General features: G+C 46.4%; 2 protein-coding genes across 2 annotated transcripts; both read right to left on the bottom strand.

Moving 5' to 3' along the window:
- Positions 1-938: 938 nt before the first annotated feature.
- LOC104392253 (feather keratin 4-like) lies at positions 939-1,304 on the bottom strand. The gene has a single exon (XM_010001636.1). It carries the CDS (start codon positions 1,302-1,304, stop codon positions 939-941), a length of 366 nt encoding a protein of 121 aa, XP_009999938.1.
- Positions 1,305-8,712: 7,408 nt separating this feature from the next.
- Positions 8,713-9,040, bottom strand: LOC104392134 (feather beta keratin-like). Its single transcript, XM_010001497.1, has one exon. The coding sequence runs from the start codon at positions 9,004-9,006 to the stop codon at positions 8,713-8,715; it is 294 nt and encodes a 97-aa protein (XP_009999799.1). The 5' UTR covers positions 9,007-9,040.
- Between the last annotated feature and the right edge of the window lie 1,578 nt (positions 9,041-10,618).

The raw sequence follows: 10,618 nt of genomic DNA, 5'->3' as shown, positions 1-10,618 counted from the left end.
TACTTAGGCAGTAAATAAGTAAATAGAGCCCCCCTCTCTGTCCCAAAAATCCATGTGTATTCCTCCCCTCAGACTTCTGCTGCCCCTGCATGTTTTGTTGCACAAATCCAAATGTTCAAGCAGTGATTGGATGGTCAAAGAATGCAAATGCAGCTGCAACCTGCAGCTCCAGGTCAGGGTTACTGAGAGCCTGAATCACAACAGGATTCCTTGAAACTAACATTAAGTGCCAGATGAAATTCCTTGCCACTCTGTTGGATCATTCAATGCTTCCAGCCTTGAGAATAATTTCTTGGCCAGAGGTGCAGAAGAGCAAGACTTATGATCAGCCAATGTGGAATCAACAAGCATTTCATCTGCAAAATTAAATGTTTTCTGGATCTTGGGATCTAAACACACGTTCTCCTCTTATTCATGGTCTCAGTTGTGTTCATGTCCCTGCCTGGCAGTGATGATCAACTCGGTGATGAATTTTCACCCAGAAACAGTTTCCAAAGAATCATTTGGGTTGGAAGGACCTTAAAGATCATCAAGAAGGGAAAGGGAAAAAATACCAGAAGACTGGAAGTCTGAGAAAAGCACCACTTTAATAATACTAAAGAGTGGACTAAAATATTGCAAAGCAACAGGTTTCTATATGGGAAGAATGACACATCTCATGGTGATGTAGCCCAAAGACAGAGCTCTTCTTCCAGTGGAGCATTGCACCTGGACAAACAAGTCCCATCTACTGTCTAAATGATAAGTTAGAAACATAAAGAAGTAAAACAAGAGTAGGGACCTCATTTTAGGGGATGACTAACTCCCCCAGCTCCACGGGCTTCAGGGGGAGGTGTGGGGATCTGACAGGGCTTCTGAAGGCCATGGCCATGAGCTCAGTCCTGCAGGGGGTCGTGCTTCAGCGTTCCTGGGGTGGGTTCCTGGCTGCTCCTCAGGCTTCAGCAGGGCCCGTAGAAGCCGCTGCGCTGGGAGCTGTAGCGGCGGTAGGGCCGGCTGGCCCCAGCCGGCCTGGCCCCAGTGCCCAGCCCTGGGTAGCCAAAGCTCCCCAAGCCCAGGGAGTTCCCAGAGCAGATGGGAACTCCCTCAGCACTGAGTGCGCTCCCCACGGCTGCAGATGCTGAGGAACCCACGGTGGTGTTCTGGGGGAAGGAGCTGAGGATGGGGCCAGGCAGGGTCACCACCACGGGAGAAGGTTGGATCACCACGGTGGAGTCCTGGCACTGCCTGACACAGGGCTCGTTGCAGCTGTTGGCCAGAGGGGTTGGGCCACAGGAGGTGGAAGGACACCGGTCATAGCAGGACATGGCTGTGGGACAGTGGAACTAAGCCTGAAACACAGGACCAGAAGTGAATCATACCATAGAATCATGGGAAGGTTTGGAGTTTGAAGGAACCTTAAAGATCATCCAGATCCAACCTCCCTGCATGGGCAGGGACACCTCCCACCAGCCCAGGCTGCTCCAAGCCCCATCCAACCTGCCCTTCAACACCCCCAGGGATGGGGCAGCCACAGCTTCTCTGGGCAACCTGGCCCAGGGTCTCACCACCCTCAGAGTGAACAACTTCCTCCTAATGTCTAATCTAAATCTCCCTCTTCTAGCTTTAATCCTTCACCCTTTGTCCCATCCCTCCCTGCCCTTGTTAAATGTCCCCCCCAGATTTCCTGGAGGCCCTTCAGATGCTGGAAGGTGCTCTAACTTCTCCCTGCAGCCTTCTCTTCTTTACTGCACTTACTCAGCTCAGGTATCAGGAAACCAGGAGCTTTCCAGGGATCCTTCTAGGAGCTGAGTAGGGAGTGAATGAGTTGAAAAGGAAACCAAATTCTTAAAAATGCTCCAAGAAGATGGAGGCTGCCGCAATCCTCCCTCAGATGTTGGTGATCCAGTAGAACAGCTGGCAGCAGAACAAAAGGACCCAAGTCTGCATCATCACTTTAATGCTAGGATTTTGATGGGGTGCATGTCTGGAAAGACACTGAGCTCCAGCTCCAGGTACTCAGAGCACTGTAGGAGCAGTAATTATGTGTAATTGCCAGCCACAAAGGTACTGATGGACAGAGTCCAACAGACAGCTGGGAAATGAAAGGGAGAATTATTCTCCAAGTTCCAACTTCACCTACCACGAGATACAAATTTCAATCTAGTTAAGCATCCTGGAAGCTGAGGCCTTTGGAAATCTTTTCCAGACAGCCAGGAGTTTTTTTCCATGAGAAAGCAAAGAGTTCCCTGCAGGCTCCCTAGGGCTGCTCTGCTGCCAACACCCCAGAAACCACCAACTTTGCTGTTTCCTGTGCTCATCTCAGCCCCTGAAACAAGTTCCCTAAACGTGCAGGAGATCTCATTGCAGCCTGGAACTTCATTGCAAAATTTGGCAGCTACAAGACACCAAACAGAACGTTTGAGGAACCTGTTCTAGTGGGAGGTGTCCTGCCCATGCAGGGGGGTGGAACTAGATGGTCTTTAAGGTCTTTTCCAACTCAAACCAGTCTGGGACTCTATCTCTAGCATATTGAAGTCCATGTGGTTTCTCTAGAAGGTTGAGGGTGAGTGATTAGAGCTTTGCTGAACTGGGACTGCTCCTTCTGTCTTCATTTAGAAAGTGGTATTTACAGCTCACGAGCTTGTGGTTTGACATAATTGATTTGCAAACCCCACAAACCTCTGCTTTAAGCCTCCCTAGTTTCCTTGCTCTCCAGCTGTTCCTTTTACCAGCCACAAAGGTACTGATGGACAGAGTCCAACAGACAGCTGGGAAATGAAAGGGAGAATTATTCTCCAAGTTCCAACTTCACCTACCACGAGATACAAATTTCAATCTAGTTAAGCATCTTGGAAGCTGAGGCCTTTGGAAATCTCTTCCAGACAGCCGGGAGTTTTTTTCCATGAGAAAGCAAGGAGTTCCCTGCAGGCTCCCTAGGGCTGCTCTGCTGCCAACACCCCAGAAACCACCAACTTTGCTGTTTCCTGTGCTCATCTCAGCCCCTGAAACAAGTTCCCTAAACGTGCAGGAGATCTCATTGCAGCCTGGAACTTCATTGCAAAATTTGGCAGCTACAAGACACCAAACAGAACGTTTGAGGAACCTGTTCTAGTGGGAGGTGTCCTGCCCATGCAGGGGGGTGGGACTAGATGGTCTTTAAGGTCTTTTCCAACTCAAACCAGTCTGGGACTCTATCTCTAGCATATTGAAGTCCATGTGGTTTCTCTAGAAGGTTGAGGGTGAGTGATTAGAGCTTTGCTGAACTGGGACTGCTCCTTCTGTCTTCATTTAGAAAGTGGTATTTACAGCTCACGAGCTTGTGGTTTGACATAATTGATTTCCAAACCCCACAAACCTCTGCTTTAAGCCTCCCTAGTTTCCTTGCTCTCCAGCTGTTCCTTTTAGTATCTGATTCATTTTATCCTCCTGTCTCTCACTGTGCCCAGTAACAGGTTCATCATAACATAAGTGGCAACACTGAAGGAGCCTCCCAGGGAATAAAGAGCAAAGAAAAGGGTTTTTCAGGATGATATTGCTGAAGATAAATGCACCCACATCCGGAGTGTTGTTTTTGTATCAACCCAGCTGAAATTTTAGGCATTAGAAATGATGAAGATCCTTAAAGATATAAAGTCCACTTTGCTACTTGAAAGTTGAGCACAGAGGTTTCTGTAATCACAGAACCACAGGATGGTTTGAGTTGGAAGAGAACTTCAAAGATCATCTGGTTCCAAACTCCCTGCACAGGCATTCTACCCATTCTTTTGCTGTTGTTATTATTACCACTATTACTATTGTTATTATTAAAGTCCCTTAACACACCTGAAAGCCCAAATTTGAATAAATTTCTACCACCATTTCCAGGAGCTGCCTGGCTGAGGCAGGACACTAGAAATACAAGCAATTCTAACAGCAAAACCCCAACATTTTAAAGAGAAACTAAAAATCTCCCCCCAACCAACCCAGCAATGAGCAGGATGCTGTGGAGAAGAAAAAAAATACAATATAAAAGAGCAATAAATTTGTAAAAATTCAGCAAAGAGAAAGACAAGTGGATTTGAACTAACCTTGTTCCCAAAAGAGGAAAAGGAAAGAGAAGTTGTAGGAAGGACTTTGAGCTGTGTTACCTTTTATACTGCATCTCCCATGGCCTGAGGAGCACAGACATCCTTTGTGCATGAAATTACTTACCAATGAGTATGTCCTGCATGCAAAATGATTCCAGCTGATTAAATGTCTTTTCCTCACTGTTCATTACTTTGTTTTCACTCCCTTATCTTCTGACATACATGCAAGTTTCTCTCATCTTCTGGTATTATGGAGGAAATTTATTCCAGTGCCACCTTCCAGTCACAACAAAATTTATGCTCTGGTCTGTGTTTCACTGTAGTCACAAGGAAAAATATGAAGAGGAATTTATACAATACATAATTCATCATTCCAAGGTGCACTTTTATTAAGAATATGAGTGTAAATCTTTAATAAAGTCCATGTTTACAAAGCTCTGACTCCAGCCAAGAGTAAGAATCATCTAGACTGAGCTTCTGTGTTTTGTGAAGGCCCTGCCAAAAAATCCCCAAGCAGAAACACACCTGAAATCCCTCTGAATCTGCTGAGAAAGGATCAGAGCTTTGTGTGAAATTCTGAAAAAAAAATGCTATGATAACAGATCTGGGTAGTATCACCCTGTGACACTTTGGTAACACAGTTTGAGGCTCAGCTGGTGGCACGTGGGGATTTATCAGTTCTCTCATGAAGGGAGCCCAGAACTCCCTTCTGTACCATCTCAGATCACAAATCTAAAGAACACTTCACAAGTCATCTTGAGGATACATAAATTTTAACCTATTTTGAGGTATCACTCTTGGGCAAGTTTCACTGTGGAGCCATTGGGAGGAAAAAATACACCAGGATGTGTTTGCCACTGTTTTTTTTCCTCCAGACAACAGTGATCACACTCCAGACTGATGGAAGCTCATTCCAGAAGTGGAATATATAGAGAGAAAATTGTGATTTCTCTTTTAACTTTGCAGCCTCTCCTGTGCAAGTTGTGGGGTTAGAATCTCTCCTTGGAGAAGAGCTGCTGAATATTGGGCATGAGGATTCAGAAACATGTGCAAAATAAAAGTCTTAGGTTCCTAAAGAGGAAAGATTCTAAAGTCCTTCAAAACTGTCATTAATAATGTGCTTATTCAGAGAATTAAGTTCTCAGACTCTTCAAGGTCTAAACACTCATAATCCACCCAATGGATTATCTTTAAAACCTCAAGTTCATTCTTTGCCAACTACTACAAGCCCACACAGAGGTTTATACCTTCACAAAGTGAAGCCATTTGTATTTGAACAGGCTCCACAAAACCAACTCTGAATCATTATTTAAAAGAAAAAAAAAATAAAAAAAAAATCAACCTTAATACAACTTTTAAACTGCTTCTCTTATTTCAAGACTGTTCTCTAACGTGACCCACTTCAGCTCTTAAAACCTTCCCTTCCTTTCCAGACCCAAACAACACCCCCACATAAACATTTTTAAAATATAAATTCTTGTGTAGAATCAGGTGTTTATTGGAGAATTAATTTCCCTCTAAAACCTGCAACAATATCCACAGAATTTTTCACCACTTCAGTTTGGGTTTCCCTTTCCTCATACAAGGGTTTCTACTTGGTCTATTATTTTATATTTTAAAAACCAACTCATCAGACATCACTGCAGCATTTCAAAAAGACTCCTGACCATGGCTCAGCTCCCAGTTGGTCTGGTTGGCTCCAAGAACTCATTCAAGCTTGAAGCTCTCCTTGGAGATACTGTTTTTATAAGATGGTGAACAAGTTAACAAGCAAGTGTCCTTATGTGGGTCAGGCAGGGAATTATACAAAGACCTTTAATAAACATCTTGGATGTGATTTTAGATGGTGCTCCTGAGACACAACAGGCAACAAATTGCTGAGGAGCTGAAAAAAGACTCTTTAATAGACTGAGCTTGGAGTAATTTCACATTGACACTAACAGAGACAGAATAAAAGTACCAGAAATTAAAAGTGTCCATAAATTGTGAAGATTAAAGAATTTCTAATGGTAGAGTGTGGTTCTCAGGCAATGCCAGGGTGAACCTAGACTGGAAAGTGAAGCAAAACCATTTCATCATCAAGAAAAGGTTCCACCTGTAAAAATGTAGGTGGGAATTAATTCATAACTTACAAAGGGGAAAAGGCTTTCAATCTGATGTCCACATTCTTCAGGAACTGTCTCTTACAGGTAATAAAGTGTTCAGCATCCTGCCCAAGCTCCCCATGGTGCCCCAGGCTGGTGCGTTCCAGGACACTCTTTTTTTTCTTTTCAATCAGCACAAACAGACTTAGGAGCTTATCATAGAACCATGGCATGGTTTGGGTTGGAAGGGACCTTCAAGATCATCTAGATCCAACCCCCTGCATGGGCAGGGACACCTCCCACCAGCCCAGGTTGCTCCAAGCCCCATCCAACCTGCCCTTGGACATCCCCAGGGATGGGGCAGCCACAGCTTCCCTGGGCAACCTGGCCCAGGGTCTCACCACCCATCCACTAAATAATTTCTTCCTAAGGTCCAACCTAAATCTCTCTCTTCAAGCTTTAATCCATTACCCCTCATCTCATCCCTCCCTGCTCTTATCCAAAGTCCTTCCCCAGCTTTTTTGTAGGACTCCTTTACATCAGACAAGGAGAGAGGAGCTCTCCAAGCTTTTTCCTCCACAACAAGCACCACAAATGTACCTTTCAGGACATGCTGTTGTTGGACCCCATTTAACCAGACATTTCATTCTCCTGAAATTCATTTGTCCTCTTTTCACTCCATGGCCATTTGCATCCTAGAGAGACACCTTCCTGCCAGCAAGAGAGGAGTCATTCTTTGATGTACATCAGAGGGAGACCAGGGATCCCTCACAGATCTGTGTGAATAACTAATTACTACAGTCACACCAGTTCTGTCAACAAGGCACCAGATGCTTGTGGAGACATTTCAGTCCTTTCAATCACTCATTTGACAAATACACTCCTGGAAACCCATTTTAAGCAGACTCCGCTCAGTCTGGTCCTCACTGATTTTCCACCTTCCAGACTTGGCTTTTGCTGCCTCAAGCCACAGCCTGAAAGGGGACAGATCCTGTCTCATCTCTAACCTATTTTCCCCCAAATAATTTGGTAACTTTGCATGTAATTCTTAGGTAAAGAAAACTTAGGATGGAAGTGCAAAACATCTGAACAAAATATGAAGCTACTTGTTTTCCTCTGTGTGGGCACTTGGGGCGATTCCAGCACTGAACCTGAACACCAGGTCTCTCCCCTCTGGTTCCTCCACTATTTCTATCTTAACACTGTGATACTTTCATTTTCATATAGATTTTAGTGGGTTCTAAATGAGAAAACTCTACACGAGGTGTAGAGAAATCACACAACTCTCATTCTTAATGTTTCCCTGTGTCCTGCCAAGTCCCTTTGCAGCTCATCGTGTTTCAAATCTTGGATAAATTTCTGACAGCTTATGTACCTACAAACAAGGATATTCTTTATAATCCTTTAACATTTCTCAATGTACACAATGTGCTGAGTTTTAACATCATGGGGTAAATTCCCAGATGGTGAGTAACAGGTTAAACAGCAAACTGTCCCTAAGGGAAATACCTGTGAACATTTGTCTAGTTCTGCATTCATTTTTCTTCCCTATTGTGAGTGTTCTTGTGTGAATTAGCTGAGAAATTAGTGACATTGGATTTTGTTTAAGGTTTAAAGAGAGGACAAAGCCCATCATAAAAATGTATTAGTGATTCATATGGTTATATGAAGTGTCTTTTTACTTGGATGAGAACTGAACACTCACTTCACTTGGGAAGCCTTGAGTCAAGGTCACTCAAACCATCTCATGGTTCAAGATTCAGACCCTGGTATTTATTATTCAATCCAACCCACCAGAGACCCAAACACTGCTTCTGAAATATGGACTTGCAAATGCCCAGAGTTTCAAAGATGCCAAAGAAGTGATTAGAACAGAAAGCTCCCAACTTGAAATATCACAATTGTGTTTTCACAGAGAGATGTGGGAAAAAAAAATTGAAAAAACACACCCCAGAAACTTTCAAGAGACATATGGATATGAAGCTCTTCAGTGCTTCACAGAAGTGTAACCAAAACTGAAATTATTTTCATGAGGTTGATCGTGAGGACTATTCAGTTCACATTTCCCACTAATGAGGTACTTTGCATAGACTTTCCATGACACACGTTCCACCCCAAGGAGATAAAAAACAGAGAAGAAAACCAAAATGAAACTCAAGTTTGGATGCAACATCAGTTTAATGACAAAAAGTGAAGCAGTACTTTGCAAAACAAAAGGCATCTATATATATTTATAAAAGGAAAGAAGACATTTATACCATTCCAACTGGAAGAGAGCAAGCAAGACTGCACCTTTCCATCATTCCTGAATGAACCCCTTCACTGATCATTTAAAAGCACAGCATTCTAGCAAGTCAGTGTGAAATTCAAAATCACAGATGCAAGGAAAATCATCAAAAGCAGGAATTCAAGAAAGCAAGACACCCGCTGGTTGCGTTTCCAGGAAGAAGGTTGTTCATGCCCTCCTTGGCAGAAGGCTGCTCAACCCAGCTGCAAACCCTGGCCAGCAGCTCTGGCCTCAGGCCAGCACCTTTGGGCTTTGGGCTTCCTGCTCGAGGCATCACTGGACTCACAGCCCAGCTCTAGCAGGGCAGGCCCCTCCTGCCGTAGCGACCACCAAGGCAAGAGAGGTTGAAGCCCCCAGAGTTGATGGGAACTCCATCCTCACTCAGGATGTTGCCCACGGCAGCAGATGCTGATGAACCCACGGCGGTGTTCTGGGGGAAGGAGCTGAGGATGGGTCCAGGCAGGGTCACCACCACAGGAGAGGGCTGGATCACCACCCGGGAGTCCTGGCACTGCCTGACACAGGGCTCGTTGCAGCTGTTGGCCAGAGGGGTTGGGCCACAGGGACGGCACAGGTCGTAGCAGGACATGGCTGTGGGATGGAGCAGCACCTGGGAGACAGGGCAGGGCAAGCACAGCACAGGCTGAGGGGCAGCCTGAGACCTGCTGCCCAAGACAGAAGGCACTGGCTTGGGGAGCAGGGACAGGCTGAGCAGGGAGGACGAGAGCCTGAGAATCCCCCATTTCCAAGGTTTCCCTGCAAAGAAAGCCCAAGACCTTCTCCCATCTAAGCCTGGTGAAGAACCAGATGGACAGAGATGTTGGGAACAGGACCAAGGCTCTCAGCAAAGGCTACAATGAGGCAGAGACTTGATCACAGGGAAAAGAGAAAGAGGAGAAGATGAGAAAGAGCAGAGTGAGGCAAAGGTGCTTGGAACTCACCTCGTTCACCAAGGAGGAGAAGGCAAGAGCAGTGGATGAGGGAACCTGCTGTGGGACTGGCTTTTATACTGCTCCAGCCTGCCCCAGGCCCAGGAGCACCTTTGCTCATGGAATGTGGTACCAACCACCTCATCCAACATGCAAAACAGCACAATTACAGAAATGGGGACACTGCTTATGTTCCCTGCAACTCTGCCTTTTCATTTCCCTGTCCATGACAAGCCCATTCAGCCACACAAGCTCCTTTCAAGTGACAGCATCAGAGGCCAAAATGTTTCCAGGGGAAATGAAACAGAGGGAAAATGAGAATGATGTCAACACACGGAACCTGAGCAAGGAAAAATCAGAAACCACAGACAGACATAGCCCAGAGTTCAGCTCACCCATCAGCTTCATAGTGATGAAGCACAACTGTCACCAGGAACAACAGGCAGTCCACACACCAGGACAACATCCAGGGATGGTTGCACAGCTCAACAGAGCCCACCAGTTGCTGGCCAGAGCCATCATAACCACACAGACAGCAAATAAGGGTGAGACTTCAGGGCCAGAGGGGGCTGAGGGGCAGGCACAAGCAGATCTGCAGGAGGCTCCCACTGCTGCCACCAAGCTGAAGACAGAGCCAAGAGCTCAGGACTGTGCTCAAGTAGAGGCCTGGTCAAAAGGGGGAGAGAGGGTGAGAGACCCCAGGTGAGGCTGCTCAGGGTTCATCAGGCCTGTTGTTGCTGCACTCAGGCCTGCAGAGCTGGGCAAGAGGAGATCTCCTCTGCCCTGGGACAGAGGACACCAGCTCCTGCTGTCAAAGCAACAGGGGGAAGGGCTTCTCCCTTCAGCAAATGAAGCTTATCTTCATTTCCTAAGGGCCAAATCTACCTTTTCTGGGACACTGTTTCCTGTCGTGTCCCTGAACCACAAAACCCAAAGGTAGAGCCTCCCACCAGCCCTTGACACCCCCACAGCCAGCCCCTGTACTGAGGCTCTGCCCAAAAGGCTCCAAGCCCTGCCAGACCCTGCTCTCCCTGCTCCTGTGCCCCAGATGCTGCTTCCCTCCCTGGTAGCACCTTCAGCCCACCCTGCTCCTGCTGCCAGCCCAGCCTGGCTCCTGGGAATGGTGCAGAGGGCATGTCCTGAGGGCCCTCCCACCCAGCAGGGTGCAAGGGGGTCTGGCAGCAGCTCTGGCAGGGCAGACAGGCCCTGAGCTCTGGGGACAGGCCCTGCAGGGGCTGCCACAGCAGCTGGGGCAGCACCGCAACTGCCCCT

The sequence above is a fragment of the Chaetura pelagica genome, unplaced genomic scaffold (assembly GCF_000747805.2).
Source record: "Chaetura pelagica isolate M959 unplaced genomic scaffold, ChaPel_1.0 scaffold681, whole genome shotgun sequence".
In the NCBI taxonomy this organism is placed as follows: Eukaryota; Metazoa; Chordata; class Aves; order Apodiformes; family Apodidae; genus Chaetura; species Chaetura pelagica.
Note: the sequence above shows the minus strand (reverse complement) of the source record. Positions and strands in the feature narration are given on the sequence as shown.